This window comes from Heterodontus francisci, chromosome 1, assembly GCF_036365525.1.
Source record: "Heterodontus francisci isolate sHetFra1 chromosome 1, sHetFra1.hap1, whole genome shotgun sequence".
NCBI lineage: Eukaryota > Metazoa > Chordata > Chondrichthyes > Heterodontiformes > Heterodontidae > Heterodontus > Heterodontus francisci.
Genome location: NC_090371.1, coordinates 77,989,397 through 78,010,711, shown reverse-complemented (window position 1 = coordinate 78,010,711; position 21,315 = coordinate 77,989,397). Strand labels below are relative to the sequence as shown.

The 21,315-nt window shown below is 44.6% G+C and overlaps 1 protein-coding gene across 7 annotated transcripts in view; it reads left to right on the top strand.

Moving 5' to 3' along the window:
• Positions 1-21,315, top strand: part of LOC137370144 (probable E3 ubiquitin-protein ligase HERC1) — a 480,710-nt gene that overhangs the window by 409,539 nt on the left and 49,856 nt on the right. For all 7 annotated transcript variants that reach the window (XM_068032400.1, XM_068032409.1, XM_068032373.1 and 4 more), the window contains one exon: positions 6,175-6,340. In XM_068032400.1, coding sequence (XP_067888501.1) covers positions 6,175-6,340 — 166 coding nt within the window. The remainder of the gene's footprint in view (positions 1-6,174; positions 6,341-21,315) is intronic.

Genomic DNA, 21,315 nt, shown 5'->3' with positions numbered 1-21,315 from the left:
TCGGATGGTGATGGCAAACACGAGGGGACATAGCTTTAAGTTGAGGGGTGATAGAGCCGTCCATGTCTCCGTTATAAAGACGTCTGCAAACGTGACATGAAATCGTTTGACATTGATCACAAGTCGTGGGAGTCAGTTGCCAGCATTCGCCAGAGCTGGCGGGCAGCCATAAAGACAGGGCTAAATTGTGGCGAGTCGAAGAGACTTAGTAGTTGGCAGGAAAAAAGACAGAGGCGCAAGGGGAGAGCCAACTGTGCAACAGCCCCAACAAACAAATTTCTCTGCAGCACCTGTGGAAGAGCCTGTCACTCCAGAATTGGCCTTTATAGCCACTCCAGGCGCTGCTTCACAAACCACTGACCACCTCCAGGCGCGTATCCATTGTCTCTCGAGATAAGGAGGCCCAAAAGAAAGAGATAGATATAGGACAGATGTGAGAGGTAGTTTCTTTACTCAGAGTAGTAGGGGCGTGGAACGCCCTGCCTGCAACAGTAGTAGACTCGCCAACTTTAAGGGCATTTAAGTGGTCATTGGATAGACATATAGATGAAAATGGAATAGTGTAGGTCAGATGGTTTCACAGGTCGTCGCAACATCGAGGGCCGAAGGGCCTGTACTGCGCTGTAATGTTCTAATTCTAATTCTAAAGAGTAGGAGAGATAAACTTAGTTAGATATAGGGTGGCGCAGTGGTTAGCAAGGCAGCCTCGCAACTCCAGCGACCCGGGGTCAGTTCTGGGTACTGCCTGTGCGGAGTTTGCAAGTTCTGCTTGTGACCGCGAGGGTTTCCGCCGTGTGCTCCGGTTTCCTCCCACAGCCAAAGACTTGCAGGTTGATAGGTAAATTGGCCATTGTAAATTGCCCCTAGTGTAGGTAGGTGGTAGGAGAATTGAGGGGATGTGGTAGGGAATAAGGATAAATGTAGGATTTAGTATAAATGGGTGGTTGATGGTCAGCACAGACTCGGTGGGCCGAAGGGCCTGTTTCAGTCCTGTATTTTTCTATGACTCTTTAGGTCTATTAGTCTAACATTTGTTGTGGGGATGTTATTAGAATCTATTAGGGAGAGAGTGACAAATATTGATCAGAGTGCGCCAGCACAGATTTGTAAACGGGAAATCATGTCGAACGAACCTACTTGAATTTTTGGAGAACATAACTAATGTGGTAGATGAGGGAGTGTCTCTGAATGATTACTTGAATGGACTTCCAGAAGGCGTTTGATCAATTTCCATGTAAGAGCATGTTAACAAAAATGAGTGCACGTAGATTTTGGAGCCAACCTATTGACATGGTTAGGCAATTGATTAGGAAGTAAACATTGGAGCAGGAGTCGGCCATTCAGCTTGTCAAGCCTGCTCCAGCATTCAATTAAATCATGGCTGATCATCTATCTCAAAGCCACTTTCCTGTGCTATCCCCATATCCCTAGATGTCATTAGTATCCAGATATCTATCGATTTCTGTCTTGAACGTGCTCAATGATTGAGCCTCCACAGCCCTCTGGGGTAGAGAATTCCAAAGATTCACCACCCTTTGAGTGAAGAAATTCCTCCTCATCTCAGTCTTAATGGCCTACCCCTTATTCTGAGACTATGTCCCCTGGTTCTAGACTCACCAGCCAGGGGAAACATCCCATCTATATCCACCCTGTCACACCCTGTAAGAATTTTCTAAGTTTCAATGAGATCACCTCTCATTCTTCAGAACTCTAGAGAATACATGCTAGTTTCCTCATAAGACAATCCTACCGTCCCAGGGGTTAGTCTGGTGAACCACCATTGCACTCCCTCTATGGCAAGTATATCCTTCCTTAGATATGAGTAGACCAAAGTTGTACTCAATACTCCAAGTGTGGTCTCACTAAAGCTCTATACAATTGCAGCAAGACATCTTTACTCCTGTACTCAAAACCCCTTGCGATGAACGCTAACATACTATTTGCCCTCCTAATTGCTTGCTCCACCTGCGTGCTGGCTTTTCGTGACTCATGAACAAGGACATCCAGGTCCCTTTCGACAGCAACACTTCCCAACCTCTCTCCATTTAAGACATGCTCTGTCTTTCTGTTTTTTCCCTACCAAAGTGGATAACTTCACACTTATTCACATTATATTCCATCTGCCATGTTCTTGCCCATTCACTTAGCCTGTTCAAGTCCCTTTGAAGCCTTCTTGTATTCCCCTCACAACTTACTTTCCCACCTAGTTTTGCGTCATCACCAAATGTGGAAGGGTGCTTTTCTGAATGGAGGGATGTGACTAGTGGTGTTACGCAGGGATCAGTGCTGGGACCTTTGCTGTTTGTAGTATATATAAATGATTTGGAGGAAAATGTAGCTGGTCTGATTAGTAAGTTTGCGGACGACACAAAGGTTGGTGGAGTTGCGGACAGTGATGAGGATTGTCAGAGGATACAGCAGTATATAGATCGGTTGGAGACTTGGGCGGAGAATTGGCAGATGGAGTTTAATCCAGACAAATGTGAGGTAATGCATTTTGGAAGGTCTAATGCAGGTGGGAAGTATACAGTAAATGGCAGAACCCTTCGGAGTATTGACAGGCAGAGAGATCTGGGCGTACAGGTCCAAAGGTCACTGAAAGTGGCAACGCAGGTGGATAAGGTAGTCAAGAAGGCATACGGCATGCTTGCCTTCATCGGTCGGGGCATAGAGTATGAAAATAGGCAAGTCATGCTGCAGCTTTAAAATACAGAACTTTAGTTAGGCCACACTTAGAATATTGCGTGCAATTCTGGTCGCCACACTACCAGAAGGACGTGGAGGCTTTGGAGAGGGTACAGAAGAGGTTTACCAGGATGTTGCCTGGTCTGGAGGGCATTAGCTATGAGGAGAGGTTGGATAAACTCGGATTGTTTTCACTGGACCGACGGTGGTGGAGGGGCGACATGATCGAGGTTTACAAAGTTATGAGCGGCATGGACAGAGCGGATAGTCAGAAACTTTTTCCCAGGGTGGAAGAGTCAGTTACTAGGGGACATGGGTTTAAGGTGAGAGGGGCAAAGTTTAGAGGGGATGTGCGAGGCAAGTTCTTTACACAGAGGGTGGTGAGCGCCTGGAACTTGTTGCCGGGGAGGTGGTGGAAGCAGGTACCATAGAGATGTTTAAGAGGCATCTTGACAAATACATGAATAGGATGGGAATAGAGGGATACGGACCCCGGAAGTGCAGAAGGTTTTAGTTTAGGCAGGCATCAAGATCGGCGCAGACTTGGAGGTCTGAATGGCCAGTTCCTGTGCTGTACTGTTCTTTGTTCTTTGTTACATTTGGTCCCCACATCCAAATCATTGATATAGTTTATGAACAGCTGTGGCCCAAGCTCTGATTGTTGAGGTACCCCATTAGTAACATTCTGCCATCTTGACAATGACCCGTTTATTCCTACTCTGTTTCCTGTTTGTTAACCAGCTCTCAATTCATACCAGTATATTACCCCCATCCCATGTGCTCTAATTTTGTTTACTAACCTCCTGTCGGACCTTATCAAAAGCCTTCTGAAGATCCAAATACACCACATCTACTGGTTCTCTTTTACCTATGCTGTAAGTAACATCCTCAAAAAACCCTCCCAACAGGTTTGTCAAACATGGGTTCCCTTTCATAAATCCATGTTGACGCTGCCCAATCATATCATTATATTCTAAGTGTCCAGTTATCACCTCCTTTATAATAGATTCTAACAGTTTCCCTACTACTGACCTCATACTAACAGGTCTGTAGTTCTCCATTTTCTCTCTCCCTCCTTTCTTAAATAGTGGGGTTACATTTGCTACTTTCAAATCTGCAGGAACCTTTCCAGAATCTGTAGAATTTTGAAATATAACCACCAATGCATCCACTATATCTATAGATAACCTTCTGCATTCTGGGATGTAGCTCATCTGGTCCAGGGGATTTATCAAACTTCAATCCAGTTAATTTTTAATTTTTCGAGTGCTATCTCTTTTTATTAATAATAACTTCTTTCAGTTCCTCATTTTCACAAGTCCCTTGGTTCCCTTGACAGAAAGTATGGATAATGAGAGTAGTGATAAGGGATTTGTACTCAAATTATAAGGATGTTACTAGTGTTGTCCCCAGAGATCTGTTCAGGGGCCTCAGCTTTTCACTCTATTTATAAATGATGTGGATGAAGAAATAGGGAGCCGTATAGCTAAACTTACTGACGACATTAAGCTAGGTGGTGCAGTGTAGAGTGTAGATGGGAGCAGAAAGTTGCATACGGACATTGGCAAAGTGAATGGGTAAAACTGTGGCAATGTGAGAAATCACTAAAAGCTGCTGGGTAAATACAAAACTAATTTAAAAAGCTAATGGAATGTTGGCCCTCATCTCAAGGCTGGAATGCAAAGGGGTTGAAATTACAGTTATAGAAACCCCTAGTTAGACCCAATATTGAGCACTGCATTTAGTTTTGGGCACGGCAACTCGGAAAGGATATATTGGCCTTAGAGAGTTGCAGTGCAGAGTCACCTGAAAGGTGCTGGGGCTAAAAGGGTTAAATTATGAGCATAGATTGTATAAACTAGTCTTGTCTTGTATTCCCTTGATCCTTGATTAGAAGGCTATGGGATGATTTAATTGAGGTGTTTAACATAATTGATATGGTAGATGAAGAGAAACAATTTCCTCTAGCGGAGAAGTCCAGAACAAAGGGACAGGACAGAACCTTACAATTAGAGCTAGGCCATTCAGGGATAATGTCAGGAAGTACTTCTTCACACAGTCAGTAGAGTAGGTCTGAAATTCTCTCTTCCACCCCGCCCCCCCCCCCCCCAAAAGGCTGTTGAGGCTAGGCCAATTGGAAACGTAAAAACTGAGGTTGATAGATTTTTGTATTCCAAGGGTATTTAGAGTTATAGCACCAAGATGGGTAGATGGTGTTAAGATATAAATTGGCAATTATTTACTTGAATGGCTGAACAGGCTCGAGGGGCTTGAATGTCTTACTCCTGTTCCTCGTGATTGTTTCTAAAAGAAACAAATTTAAAGTGCTGAAATTGATGGAAGATTGTTTTCCTGCTAAAGAGAGGATTGGGGAATAAGTAATTCTGAGAAAAACCACGGGTAAATAACACTGATATTATTGAAAGTATTACCAAAATGTATCCAAGGTGAAGGCTGCTTGAGTTCACTTTTGATCACTGGTGTTAAGAGGACTAAATTATGAAATTATAAATCAAGGTTTTTCAGCTGTAAAAAGAAGAATCTGAGAGGGCAGCCAAGTATGTACAATGTTTAACAGGATGGAGAAAGAAAATTGAGGAAATTACTTTCAGATATATCAACACAGCAGGATAAGAGGTCCGAAGTTCAGGGTTCCAAAAGGCACTGATATCTGGAGGTTTTTCACGTGAGAGGGTAATTGACAACAGGTCATCAGGAAGGATGGTTGAGGCCAGGACTCGAGTTAATTTGATAAATTCTAATTTAATTCAAACAAATTTCATATTCAGATTTCTATGTGAAGATCATATACAGACACCTTGAAAACAGTCTAAATGCTAAGAATGAGGATTTATCTGAAAATCTGTACTGCTTTTGTACTGTACATGCTGTGCCGTGCTGGCAGTCTGCCCAAGGGCGGGTCTTTGTCACCACTCAGGAGAGATGAGCATGACCAAGAGGGTATGTGAGGTGGTCTCCCATTGTCTTCCTCAGATCAGAACAGGAATTGAACCCGCACTGTTGACATTGTTCTGAACCATGTGCTAGCCAACTGAGCTAACCAGTGTCCCTGTACTGTAAATGAATTTGTTATTTACATAATGTGAGCCAACAAGACCCATCTCGGGGTACATCTCATCTTGAAGTTTGTCACTTACATACTGAGTCATGCTAGTGTTAAAAATCAGCTCAGTATTTTTGCTGCTTTAATGTTAGCACAATGCTAGATCAGACAGGCAGGTCATTGCTTCCCACAGCATGCGATGGGCTTTAAGTGAATTAACTGCAGAATTGCAATCTTATTTATGAATCAGAATTTCTTTTGTCAGGTTGTAAAAAACTTTAATCATAATTCTGGAAATGGAAATTTCTTCAATAAACCATCCATATATTGTTGCATGACATTTGTGGCACGAGTGCTGCATTTTTTAAATTTTCACGTAAAATGTGTAGCCATTATGTTTAGTTGTATGTATATGTGACATACAGGGGTCGATCTACCAAGCCTATCTTCATTCAGATTGCCAAGCAAGTTGTGCAGCTCAATGCCTCCGAACTGAGGCTTCCATCACGAGCCTGGAAAGTGAAGCTGATCGGGGAAGGTGCTGATGATGCTGGTGGAGTATTTGATGACACAATTACAGAAATGTGCCAGGTAAATTTGCACTTACATAGAATTAAAAGCACCAAAACAGGCCATTTGGCCCAATAGATCTATGCTGGTGTTGAAGCTTCTCTCAACTTTCTTCACCTCACCTGATCAACATGACTTTTTATTCCTTTCTTTCTCATGTACATAGAAATAACCAGGACTGGAAAAAAAATTGTTTCCCCCAAAGTTTAAAAACAGAATACACAATTGGCTCCCTACATCTCAATTGATTTTCTCAGAATGGGCCTGTCCAATTTGCTCTGAAAATTACTGAAGCTATTCCTAAATAATTTTGTCCCTTGATATTTAAACCATTCACCATAAACAGATTATTTATCAGTCAATCGCTTTCATAATCCTGAAAGCTTCCAAATACAGCCAGCTAGCATTTCTTATTTTTATGATATTGTGGACATTATTCTTTATGGAAACAGGGATTTACAATACGGAAGAAGGCCATTCAGCCCATCAAGTCCATGCCGGCTCTTTGCGGAGCTATGTAGTCAGTCCCACTCCCCAGCTCAATCCCCTTAGCCCTGCAAATCTATTTCTCAGATGGCCATCCAACTTCCTCCTTGAAGTCAGTGATTGTCTCTGCTTCCACAACCCTTGTGGGCACTGAGTTCTAGGTCATTACCACCTGCTGCGTAATAATGTGCTGCCTCTCATTCCCCCTGCATCTTTTGCCCAAAACTTTCAATCTGTGTCCCTAGTCCTTGTACCATTTGTTAATGGGAACAGTTTTTCCTTGTTTAACTTATCTAAGCCTATCATAATCTTGTACACTTCTATTAAATCTCCCCTCAATCTCCTTTATTCTAAGGAGAACAAGCCCAGCTATTCCAGCCTAACCTTGTAACTAAAATCCCCCAACCCAGGAATCATACTAGTAAATCTCCTCGGTAGCCTCTCAAGGGCCCTCATATCCTTTCTAAAGTGTGGTGACCAGACCTAGACATAATACTCAAGTTGGGGCCTAACCAGAGCTTTATATAGGTTCAGCATGACTTCCCTGCTTTTGTACTCAATGTATTTATAAAGCCCAAGAACCCATATGCTTTGCTAACTACTCTCTCAATATGTCCTGCTACCTTCAAAGATCAATGCACAAGCACCCCCAGGTCACTCTGTTCCTGCGCATTCTTTAGAACTGTGCCATTAAGCATATATTACAGTCATAGAGTTATACAGCACAGAAGCAGGCCCTTCGGCCCATCGTGTCTGTGCCAGCCATCAAGGACCTAACTATTCTAATCCCATTTTCCTGCACTTGGCCTGTAGCCTTGTATGCTATGGCGTTTCAAGTGCTCACCTAAATACTACTAAAATGTTGTGAGGGTTCCTGCCTCTACCACCTCTTCAGGCAGTGTGTTCCAGATTCCAGTCACCCTCTGAGTGAAAATTATTTTCCTCAAATTCCCTGTAAACCTCCTATCCCTGACCTTAAATCTATGCCCCCTAGTTATTGACACCTCCGCTAAGGGAAAAAGTTTCTTCCTATCTAACCTATCAATGTTCCTCATAATTTTGTATACCTCAATCATGTGCCCCCTCAGCCTTCTCTGCTCTAAGGAAAACAACCCTAGCCTTTTCAGGCTCTCTTCATAGCTGAAATACTCCAGTCCAGGCAACATCCTGGTGAATCTCCTCTGCACCCTCTCCAGGGCAATCACATCCTTCCTATAGTGTGGTGCCCAGAACTGTACACAGTACTCCAGCTGTGGCCTACCTAGCATTTTATACAGCTCTATCATAACTTCCCTGCTCTTATATTCTATGCCTCGGCTAATAAAGGCAAGTATCCCATATGCCTTCCTAAACACCTTATCTACCTGTGCTGCTGCATTCAGTGATCTATGGACAAGTACATCAAGGTCCCTCTGGCCCTCTGTATTTCCTAGGGTCCTACCATCCATTGTATATTTCCTTGCCTTGTTAGTCCTCCCAAAATGCATTACCTCACACTTGTCAGGATTAAATTCCATTTACCATTGCTGCACCCATCTTACCAGCCCATCTATATTTATTTATTTTATTTATTTAGAGATACAGCACTGAAACAGGCCCTTCGGCCCACCGAGTCTGTGCCGACCAACAACCACCTTTTATACTAACCCTACAATAATCCCATATTCCCTACCACCTACCTACACTAGGGGCAATTTACAACGGCCAATTTACCTATCACCTGCAAGTCTTTGGCTGTGGGAGGAAACCGGAGCACCCGGTGAAAACCCACGCGGTCACAGGGAGAACTTGCAAACTCCACACAGGCAGTACCCAGAATCGAACCCGGGTCCCTGGAGCTGTGAGGCTGCGGTGCTAACCACTGTGCCACCCTTAAAATAAAAAAAAAGTGTTCCTGTAATCTAAGGCTTTCTTCCTCACTATTTACGACACCACCAATTTTCATGTCATCTGTGAACTTACTTATCATACCTCCTATATTCACGTCTAAATCATTAATGTACACTACAAACAGCAAGGGACCCAGCACATATCCCTGTGGTACACCACTGGTCACAGGCTTCCACTCACAAAAACAACCCTCGACCATCACCCTCTGCCTCCTGCCACTAAGCCAATTTTGGATCCAATTTGCCAAATTGCCCTAGATCCCATGGGCTCTTACCTTCTTGACCAATCTCCCATGCGGGACCTTAACAAAAGCCTTACTGAAGTCCATGTAGACTACATCAACTGCCTTACCCTCCTCATCTACATTTCTAGTTACCGCCTCTAAAAATTCAATCAAGTTAGTTAGACACAATCTCCCCATGACAAAGCCATGCTGACTATCCCTGATTAATCCCTGCCTCTCAAAGTGGAGATTAATCCTGTCCCTCAGAATTTTTTCCAGTAGTTTCCCTACCACTGATGTTGGACACACCAGCCTGTAATTACCTGCTTTATCCCTGCTACCCTTCTTGAATAATGGTATCACATTTGCTGTCCTCCAATCCTCTGGTACCTCTCCTGTGGCCAGAGAGGATTTGAAAATTTGTGTCAGAGCCCCTGCTATCTCCTCCCCTGCCTCACATAACAGCCTGGGATACATTTCATCTGGGCCTGCGGTGTGGCCACGTCCCTGTACATGCTATCCACAATGATCTCAACCTCATGGATGCTCCACAGTGTCTCCAGCTGCCGCTCCAGATCCAAAACACGGATTTCGAGTAGCTGCAGCTGGAGACACTTCCTGCACACGTGTTCGCCCTGGACACTGGAAGTGTCCCTGACTTCCCACATTGCACAGGAGGAGCATTCCACGTTGCCGAGCTGCCCTGCCATGGCTTACCCTTAATTTATCCCCTTAAATTACCCAAAAATTAGATTTACACTAGGGACCTTGAGTCCCTAAAAAAAAAAACACTACCTACTATGTAAAAAAAAAATTGTAGAGCTTTCTCTTTACTTTTAGTTACTTACCCAGCTATTTAGAGTTATTCCCTAACTGCAGTTACTCACCAGCCAATCACCTTGCCTCTCCCTACCCCTTGCAACACCTCACGCTTGTCAGTATTAAATTTCACCTGCCACCTCTCTGCCCATTCTGCTAGCCTATCTATGTCCTGTTGCAGGTGGTTCATATCATCCTCACTGTTTGCTGCACCTTCAAGTTTGGTGTTGGCAGCAAGTTTTGAGATTCAGACAGATGAATGTACATACGAATTAGGAGCACGAGTAGGCCACGCGGCCCCTCGAGCCTGTTCCGCCATTCAACAAGATCGTGGCTGATTTGATTGTAACCTCAACTCCAAATTCCCGCCTACCCCTGATTAACTTTCACCTCTTACTTATCAAAAATCTATCTACCTCTGCCTTAAAAATGTTCAAGGACTCTGCTTCCACTGCCTTTTGAGGAAGAGAGTTCCAAAGACACTCAACCCTCTGGGAGAAAAAAATTCTCCTCTATCTCTGTCTTCGATGGACGACCCCTTATTTTTAAACAGTGACCCCTAGTTCTAGATTCTTCCACAAGAGGAACCAGCCTTTCCACATTCACCCTGTCAAGATTCCTCAGGACCTTATATGTTTCAGTCAAGTCGCCTCTTACTCTTCTAAACTCCAGCGGATACAAGCCTAGCCTGTCCACCTTTCCTCATAAGACAACCCGTCCATTCCAGGTATTGGTCTAGTAAACTTTCTCTGAACTGCTTCAAATGCATTTACATCCTTCCTTAAATAAGGAGACCAATACCATACACAGTACTCCAGAAGTGATTTCACCAATGCCCTGTATAGCTGAAGCACAACCTCCCTACTTTTGTATTCAATTCCCCTCACTATAGATGCTAACATAGTATTAGCTTTCTTAATTATTTGCTGTAACCTGCATACTAACCTTTTATGATTCATACACTAGGCCACTCAGATCCCTCTGCAATCTCTCACCATTTAGATTTTATTCTTCCTGCCAAAATGGACAATTTCACATTTTCCCACATAGTACTCTATTTGCCAGATTTTTGCCCACTCTCTTAACCTATCTATATCCCTTTGTAGCCTCCTTATGTCCTCTTCACAGCTTACTTTCTGACCTATCTTTGTGTCATCAGCAAATTTAACAACCATACGTTCGGTCCCTTCATCTAAGTCATTTATATAAATTGTAAGCTGTTGAGGCCCCAGCACTGTTCCCTGTGGCACACCACTTGTTGCATCTTGCCAACCTGAAAATGACCCATCTCTGCCTACTCTTTGTTTTCTTTTAATCAGCCAATCTTCTATCTATGCCAATGTTACCCACTACACCATGAGCTTTTATTTTCTACAGTAACCTTTGATGTGTCACTCTATCAAATGTCTTTTGGAAATCTAAATACAGTACATCCACCGGTTCCCCTTTATCCACAGTACATGTTACTTCTTCAAAGAATTCAGTTGGATTAGTCAACCATGACCTGCCTTTGACAAATCCATGCTGGCTATTCGTAATTAACTCAAACCTCGCTAAGTGCCTGTTGATATTTTTCCTGATTATTGTTTACAAAACCTTACCCACCACTGATGTTAAACTAACTGGCCTGGTAGTTGCTAGGACTGTCCTTACACCCTTTCTTGAATAAGGGTGTCACGTTTGCCACTCTCCAATCCTCTGGCACCTCCCCCTTATCCAGGAAGGATTGGAAGATTATGGCAATCCCTTCTGCTATCTCCAGTAATGTGCAGCATTGTTTGTGTTTTTCCACAAATGCATAAGGAGCTTGTACTGAGTTCCCAGCGGTGGAGGTTGGCTACGTGGGGGCCCTGGCTTGTCCTCAACCACTCTCGCCTTGGTAGTTCGAAGCCTGGGGTTTGTCACAAGGAACTTGTTAGTGACTTCCCGTGTTTCCCATTCCTTTTTCCAAAGGATGTCTGCTGGTAGATCTTACTCGGGAAGGATGCTCCTTATGGGGCGCTGAGATGGAAGGCAGGCAATAGGTGGATTGAACATGTCATTATGGAGTGTTATGTGAGATGCAGCATGGATGGTTTCAGCCAGCTTGTGGGTTTTCGTCAGTCAGCAGATGTGTGGGGGAGTGACGTTTGTGAGGACCCTCACTCTGACCCCACCTAATACATTTTTATTTTCTACTCCAGTGCTATCTGTCTCTTCCAATTCTCTGTGCGCCTTGGTGTTCCTCTCTTGTATTATCTCCTGGTTCCCACACCCCTGCCAAATTAGTTTAAAACCTCCCAAAGCACTAGTAAATTTGTCCCAGCTCTGTTCAGGTGCAACCTCTTTGACCTGTACAAGTCCCACGTTCTCCAGAACTGGTCCCAGTGCCTCAGAAATCTAAAGCCCTCCCTCCTGCACCATCTTTCCAGCCCTGCAGTTATCTGTACTGTCCTCCTATTTCTATACTTACTTGCGTGTAGTACTGGGAGTAAGCCGGAGATTGCTACTTTTGAGGTCCTGCTTGCGAGTTTCTTACCTAGCTCACTAAACCCTTTCTGCAGGACCACATCCCTCTTCCTACCTACATACCAATGTGGACCACGACTGCTGAGGGTGTTCTGCAGCCATTCATTGACATCCTTGACCCTGGCACCAGGGAGATAACACACCATCTTGGATTTACATCTGCGGCCACAGAAACACCTGTTTGTTCCCCTGACTATCGAATCTGCCATCACTATCACTGTGGGTGGTGCAGTGGTTAGTACCGCAGCCTCACAGCTCCAGCGACCTGGGTTCAGTTCTGGGTACTGCCTGTGCGGAGTTTGCAAGTTCTCCCTGTGACAGCGTGGGTTTCCGCCGGGTGCTCCGGTTTCCTCCCACAGCCAAAGACTTGCAGGTTGATAGGTAAATTGGCCATTGTAAATTGCCCCTAGTGTAGGTAGGTGGTAGGAGAATGGTGGGGATGTGGTAGGGAATATGGGATTAATGTAGCTCAGATTTAAAATTTATAATTGATCTAGCATCAGTCGCTATTTGCGGAAGAGAGTTCCAAATACCTACCACCCTTTGCGTGTAGAAGTGGTACTTAATTTCACTGCTGAAAGATCTGGCTCTTGCAGGGCTTGGGAGTCCCCTTGCGGCGATTCGGAGATGTACTTTAGACGGAACAGGAATGAGTGGCTCAACACCAAATAATGTATTAAAACAGTAATTTTATTGCGTAACTATTAAGTAATTATTAATGATAAAAAGGAAAGACAACTTTATTAAAAAGAAAGGAAGGAAAAGAGTATAGAAAGACAAAAAAAAACTTGTAGCACTCTGCTATAACCCCAAATTAGTCTGTTGATGCCAGCTCCCCAAAATGGTACTGTTCATCCTTAGTACATACATTACCAAGTCTCCAGAGAACCTTGCATGGGATGGACTCTCCGATCAGTCACTCCATCGACGTCCCTTCCTCCGTGGTCTTCAATGGTTGACTAGTCCACTCCAGCGCCCCGAACATTGGATGCTGTGCCCCTTTAAGTCCAATTTCTGGCTCCATTCCAACGTTCTGAGGTTTCTATCCAGACTTTCTCAAAACAAGAGTCTTGACAACCATGAGTCCTTATCAATTTCTTCTCACAGGCACTATGAAGCTGCCCAGGCTGTTGACGCATCCTTTGATGGTGTCTCTCACCTGCCATCAATTAGGTTATACTGTCCATCAATTAAACTCCATCTTCTGATACCACACCAGAGTGGACCACCCCATGTGCAAGGTTATCCATTGTTCTGGCTTGTAGTTCAAGGGTCATTGAATACTATAAGAACTGACTTCTGTTTAAACAATGGGAAACGACCATTATTTTTAAGAGGAGAAAAGCAGTAGTTTAGACAAAACAACAGCTGTGAACATAGCTTGCTTTGACCAGCATGAAACAAAAGAAAGGCATCCTTGGGGAAAATGCAAGTTCACAATTAATAATATACAATTGATTACATAGTTGATTAATTGCTAAACTTAATCAGAGCTCAGACATTTAGTTTTATTTTTTTTTTATTCATTCATGGGATGTGGGCATCGCTGGCCATGTCAGCATTTATTGCCCATCCCTAATTGCCCTTGAGAAGGTGGTGGTGAGCTGCCTTCTTGAACCGCTGCAGTCCATGTGGGGTAGGTAGACCCACTGTGCTGTTAGGAAGGGAGTTCCAGGATTTTGACCCAGCGACAGTGAAGGAACGGTGATATAGTTCCAACTCGGGATGGGGTGTGACTTGGAGGGGAACTTGCAGGTGGTGGTGTTCCCATGTATTTGCTGCCCTTGTCCTTCTAGTTGGCAGAGGTCACGGGTTTGGAAGGTGCTGTCTAAGGAGCGTTGGTGCATTGCTGCAGTGCATCTTGTAGATGGTACACACTGCTACCACTGTGCGTCGGTGGTGGAGGGAGTGAATGTTTGTAGATGGGGTGCCAATCAAGCGGGCTGCTTTGTCCTGGATGGTGTCGAGCTTCATGAGTGTTGTTGGAGCTGCACCCATCCAGGCAAGTGGAGAGTATTCCATCACACTCCTGACTTGTGCCTTGTAGATGGTGGACAGGCTTTGGGGAGTCAGGAGGTGAGTTACTCGCTGCAGGATTCCTAGCCTCTGGCCTGCTTTTGTAGCCACGGTATTTATAGGGCTACTCCAGTTCAGTTACTGGTCAATGGTAGCCCCTAGGATGTTGATAGTGGGGAATTCAGCAATCGTAATACCATTGAATGTCAAGGGGAGAAGGTTAGATTCTCTCTTGTTGGAGATGGTCATTGCCTGGCACTTGTGTGGCGCAAATGTTACTTGCCACTTATCAGCCCAAGCCTAGATATTGTCCAGGTCTTGCTGCATTTCTACATGGACTGCTTCAGTATTTGAGGATTCGTGAATGGTGCTGAACATTGTGCAATCATCAGCAAACATCCCCACTTCTGACCTTATGATTGAAGGAAGATCATTGATGAAGCAGCTGAAGATGGTTGTCCCTGAGGAACTCCTGCAGTGATGTCCTGGAGCTCAGATGATGGACCTCCAACAACCACAGCCATCTTCCTTTGCGCTCAGTATGACTCCAGCCAGCGGAGGGTTTTCCCCCTGATTCTCATTGACCTCAGTTTTGCTAGGGCTCCTTGATGCCATACTCAGTCAAATGCTGTTTTGATGTCAGTTAATGTCTACAAAGTAGCCTTCACTACAGATTTAATACAGTTTTTTAAAAAAACAAAAACAAAGCAAATGCAAGGCAGAAATAAAATGCAAAAACATAAAAAGTACAAAATATAGTGGCTGCAAGCCTCAGGCCTACACTCTAACATCTGTCTGTGACTCCTAGTCCTAGATTTCACAACTAGTGGAAATAGTTTATTTCTATCTACTCTACCTGCTTCCCTTAATATCTTGAAAATTTCAATCAAATCACCCCTCAAGCTTCTAAATTCCAGGGAATACACCCATAATTTGTGTAATCTCTCCCCGTAACGTAACCGTTGGAGTCCAGATATCATTCTACTAAATATACACTGTAATCCTTCCAAGGCAAATATGATTTTGATTTTTTATTTGATTTAGAGATACAGCACTGAAACAGGCCCTTCGGCCCACCGAGTCTGTGCCAACCATTAACCACCCATTTATACTAATCCTACACTAATCCCATATTCCTACCACATCCTCACCTGTCCCTATATTCCCCTACCACCTACCTATACTAGGGGCAATTTATAATGGCCAATTTACCTATCAACCTGCAAGTCTTTTGGCTGTGGGAGGAAACCCACACAATCACAGGGAGAACTTGCAAACTCCACACAGGCAGTACCCAGAATTGAACCCGGGTCGCTGGAGCTGTGAGGCTGCGGTGCTAACCACTGCGCCGCCCAAAATTTATTTTTTATTTTTATTTATTTAGAGATACAGCACTGTAACAGGCCCTTCGGCCCACCGAGTCTGTGCCGACCAACAACCACTCATTTATACTAACCCTACAGTAATCCCATATTCCCTACCACCTACCTACACTAGGGGCAATTTACAATGGCCAATTTACCTATGAATCTGCAAGTCTTTGGCTGTGGGAGGAAACAGGAGCACCCAGCGAAAACCCACGCGGTCACAGGAAGAATTTGCAAACTCCACACAGGCAGTACCCAGAATCAAACCCGGGTCCCTGGAGCTGTGAGGCTGCGGTGCTAACCACTGCGCCACTGTGCCGCCCATATATTTCCTCTGGTGTGGTGTCCAGAACTGCTCACAGTACATCGGGGAGATTTTTATGCTCTCCCCCGTGGCAGATTTGGAGGCAGGGAGAGCATATAATCGGATGGTTTGGTGGTGGGAGGAGGGGGGAGCCCCACCTACCCGCCTCTGCCGAAATTTAGTCCAGGACGGGAACGCCTGTGAATGGCCCTCCCACCCCGCCGCCAATTGAGGCCATTAACTGGGCAATTAATGCCTAATTAAAGGCCTCATCCTGCCTCTGCCACAATTAGCTAAGTGGAAGCACGGCAGGAAATACCATGCAGGCTGATTGCTGGGTGGGTTGGGGGGATGGTGGGGGGGGGCACAGTGCCTGAACGAGGGACCCAGTAGCAGGAAGAGGGGGGGCCTGCTGAACGCCAACTCCTGCCCCTGCCACTGACCCCCCCGCCCCTCCCCCCACCCCGTGAGACCCCGCCTGCCCTCACCGACCTATGGCTTGGGTCCAGCACTGCTCCTGGGCCTCAGGTGGGTGCTCCACCAGTAGCAGCCACCACCTCCAGGGTGGCGCTGCTCAGTTAAAGAGCTGCCAGCTTCTGATTGGCCAGCAGCTCTTCAGCCACCAGGATCCTTGATCCTATGGAAGGCCCGTCGCTGTCTAGTTAAGTACCTAATTGGCACTTGATTTGGCGAGCTTCCCACAAAAGAGGCGATGTGACGTTCTCGGCATCGCTTTTGCCGGATGTCGAGACCCCTGTCACCCGGATAAAATCCCGACCTAGATGTGGTCTAACCAAGGCTTTGTATCGCTGAAGCATGACTTCTGCCCTTTGTATTTCAATTCTAAAAGAATTGAGGCTGTCACAGTGGAGTCAGGGAACAAATAGCAAATTGGATAGCAAGCTAGCTACAAAACAGAGAACAAGTATTAAAGATAGAGCAGTGTTGGAACCACTGGTGCTCACCATTTACATAAATAATTTGAACAAGTGCATCAGAAGTACAATTTCCAGATTTGCAGATGACAGCGAATTGGAAGGTGTAGTTAATACAGAAGAGGACTGTGACAAAATTCAGGAAGACATTAATAAACTTGTAGAATGGGCGTGTAATTGGCAAGTGAACTTCAAAGTACATAAGTGTGAGGTAGTACATCTTGATGGGAAGAATAAGTCCTTAAAAAAGAAGTGTCTAAATGGGGTACAGGACAGCTGTATCTGGGGGTATGGATCCACAAATCATTTAAAGTTAAATGGGTTAATCAGGCCTTAAGAAGGAAACAAAGCTTTGGGGTTCATTTCCAGAGAGAGAATTGAAAAGCAGACAAGTTATGTTAAACTTGTGTAGACGACATTTCTAGTACTGTGAATAGTTCTGGTCTCCATATTATAAATAGGATATAATGACACTGGAGAAGGTGCAAAAAAGAATTACTAGAATTATGCCAGTACTGAGGGGGTATACCTTATAGGTAGGACTCTACCACAGAATCACAGAATAATACAGTGCAGAAGAGGCCCTTCGGCCCGTCGAGTCTGCACCGATGCATTAAAGACACCTGACCTGTCTACCTAATCCCATTTGCCAGCAGTTGGCCCATAGCCTTGAATGTTATGACCAAATTTACAAATTTCACTGTCATGGCATTTTAAGAATCAAGAATTTCACATGTCTATATCATACATTTCCAGTGTTGAAAATGATCCATTTAAAACAAAAAAGAAGACAAAGGAGGTTTCTGGTTTCAAATGGCATTTATTGTATACTCAAGCTTTGTAAAAAGCTGACTATAAACAGGTCACATTCTTTACTCACTGAAGTCAGTGGTTGAATGTGAGCATGGAGCAACCTGCAACTGTCTCTTTCTTCATTCCCTGTCTCTGCGCTGTGAAAACCTGCCCATGTTTAGACACAGTGCACTCTGCATCCAGACAATTGTTGGAATTGTCAGCCCGCGCCATGCTCGGTGAGGGATTCTGCATTCCACAGAGATGATCTCCTCGCAATGTATAGCAAAAACCTTCGGTAGGTAGTCTTGGCTTAGTTTATTTGCACTTGGCAAGTAACTACCATTTTGTACGTTACATTGAATGAATACCCACAGCTTTGGGTGATCACATTTTTCCAATGGTATGTCGGCGCTTGCAAAAGCATCCACAAGTTTCATTGTAATCAACTTAACAATTTTCTGAGGTCAGCTTCTTAAAAAAAGAAGCAATCGCTGCTTGTTCTTTTGTGTGTTTGTTTTCTAGCAGTGCGGCGTTGGATGTTCTGTTTCTGCTGCAATTACTTTCAGACTCTAAGTGATGCTGAACCATTGCCCACTGTATGTGATCCAACAAAACATTGCATCTCAATACAAAACAGCGTACCACCATTGCCATGCAGAATTTGGCTTCCAAATTCTTTCATTCGATGTGCTTTAGTAATGGTTGTGGCTGACTTTGATTTGTTCATTCTGGGATTCTAGCTTGTCTTGTAACACTTGAGACTGCTACACTCAAAACTGCACCGGACACCCTCCATCATCTACCAATCAGCGAGTTGAGCCTCGTGTCAATCAGTAAAAATGCACAAAGTTTGCAAAATGTCCGATTTCACGGCGGACCCAAGATTTCGTGGTCCATGAAGAATTTTTCATGGTTGTGAATTTGGTAGGGTGGTACTTATAGGAAAGTTTGAACAGGCTGGGGCTCTTTTCTCTAGAAAAGACTGAGAAATGGCCTTATAGAGATCTTCAAGATTATATTAAAGACAAGCTGGGGGAGAAATTTGTCCCCATAGCCTCACTGATGTCATTGAAGAAACACACCATGGGCCATGCAGGTGGTGTTCTGTGGCACAATCTGCCCTGGGGAATTGACGTCATCTGTGTACAGTGCTTGAAGCAGTGCTATGCGAATGAATTTCTCCCCTACTTAGTTTGACAAATTTAACAAGTTTTTAATGACGTGACTGATTGTATAAAGGAAAGGCATTCATAGTAGTATATGTGATTTTCAGAAGGTATATGATGAGGTATTTAACAGGAGAATTGTTATAAGTGGAAATACTGTTGCAGGGATAGAAATTTGGTTACCTAAAAGGAGCACAATGTTAGGGCTGCTCCTCCAACTGGTAGTGTCATAGACCAAGGATCAGTGCTGAGGCTGCTTCTGTTTTTTGTGCATATATAGGTGATATCGTCTTGACCATAGAATCAGGAGATCAAATTTGCTGATGACTCTAAAGTAGGAGGTTTGGCAAAAGGTGAGGACTGTAAAAGGTTTCAGGAAGCCATGATGGATTAGTGGAAAGGAAAATAAGGAATGGGAGTGTACATCCCATCAGTGAAAATTTGCTGAGAAGTGTGGGCAAATAGAGACCAGACCAGAATAGAGTTCAAATGGGAAGAGAGGAGAGTGGGATAAGAACTGGCAAAGACGAGATTTCCTAAGTGGTTGCCTTTTGTGCTTGAAATTTCTAAGGAATACTGTGTGAAATATTGCAGTGTGAAAGGGAAATATTAGAGGAGAGACCACGTTAGAAGCAACTTCTTGCCTGAGTGGCACATTGCAGAGTGAAGTGGCGCAGTGGTTAGCACCGCAGCCTCACAGCTCCAGGGACCCGGGTTCGATTCCGGCAACTGCCTGTGTGGAGTTTGCAAGTTCTCCCTGTGTCTGCGTGGGTTTTCTCCGGGTGCTCCGGTTTCCTCCCACAAGCCAAAAGACTTGCAGGTTGATAGGTAAATTGGCCATTATAAATTGTCACTAGTATAGATAGGTGGTAGGGAATTATAGGGACAGGTGGGGATGATTGGCAGGAATATGGGATTAGTGTAGGATTAGTATAAATGGGTGGCTGATGTTCGGCACAGACTCGGTGGGCCGAAGGGCCTGTTTCAGTGCTGTATCTCTAATCTAATCTAAAGTTGGAAATTTGGTGCACATGGAATTCAATGCAGAGGGAGAAAGAAAGGCTTCTTTCCCTATCTTTTTTAGCCTCCAGCAGCTGGTGAATCATCTTCCTTTGATTCCAAGGTAGCTGAGAGCAACTTTCCATTACTTCAGATTTGAAATATTAACTAATTGCCAAATTAAAAAAATAAGGTTGTACAGAGATGGCAGGGTTGGTGGTGTGCTGCAACTGCAGCATGTGGGAATCTGTGGAATGCACTGCAATCCCAAACAACCATGTCTGCAGTAAGTGTCTGCAGCTTGCACAACTTCAGTTCAGAATTGCTAAACTGGAGACTGAGTTGCAGACGTTGCGGAGCATCGGGGGGGGAGAGTTACCTGGACACTTTGTTCCAGGAGGCAGTTACACCCCTTAGAGTAGGGAGAACATTAGAGATGGCCAATGGTCAGGGACAGGAGGATGTGACTGTGAGTGAGGCAGGTAAGGGGAATCATGTAGTCATGGAGGAGTTTTAGCCTCTGACCTTGTCCAACAGGTACGAGGTCCTTGCTACTTGTGTGGATGAAGAAAAGGACTGCAAGGTGGATGAGCGGACTGACCATGGCACCATGGTGAACGATGCCATTCCAGTGGGGGGAGTGAAGAGAAATGTGGTAGTGATAGGAGACAGTATAGTCAGGGAGATCAATACTGATCTCTGTAGCTGCAACCGGAAGCTCAGATGGCTGTGTTGCCTGCCCAGTGCCAGGGTTAGCTGGGGAGGAAGTGGGAGGGGGAGGATCCAGTTGTTTGTATCGGTCTTCACAGTGGAGAACACTAATAACATGCCAGTAATTGACAAAGAGACGAACGTAGGTGAGGACCTGGAAACAATCATTATTACGGAAGAGGTAGTGTTAGGCAAGCTAATGGAGCTAAGGATTGATAAGTCTCCTGGCCCTGATGGAATGCATCCCAGGGTACTAAAAGAGATGGCGGGAGAAATAGCAGGTGCACTGGCGGTAATTTTCCAAAATTCGCTGAACTCTGGGGTAGTCCCAGCAGATTGGAAAACAGCAGACGTGACGCCACTGTTTAAGAAGGGAGGTAGACAAAAGATGGGGAATTATAGACCGGTTAGCTTAACCTCTGTAGTGGGGAAGATGCTTGAGTCTATTATCAAGGAAGAAATAGCAGGGCATCTCGATAGAAATTGTCCCGTTCATGAAGGGCAGGTCATGCTTGACAAATCTTTTTTAATTCTATGAAGATATTACGAGCAAGGTGGACAATGGGGACCCAGTGGATGTGGTGTACCTAGATTTCCAAAAGGCCTTCGACAAGGTGCCGCACAAGAGGCTGCTGCATAAGATAAGGATGCATGGCGTTAGGGGTAAAGTATTAGCATGGATAGAGGATTGGTTGACTAACAGGAAGCAGAGAGTGGGGATAAATGAGTGCTATTCTGGCTGGCAATCAGCCACTAGTGGTGTGCCTCAGGGATCGG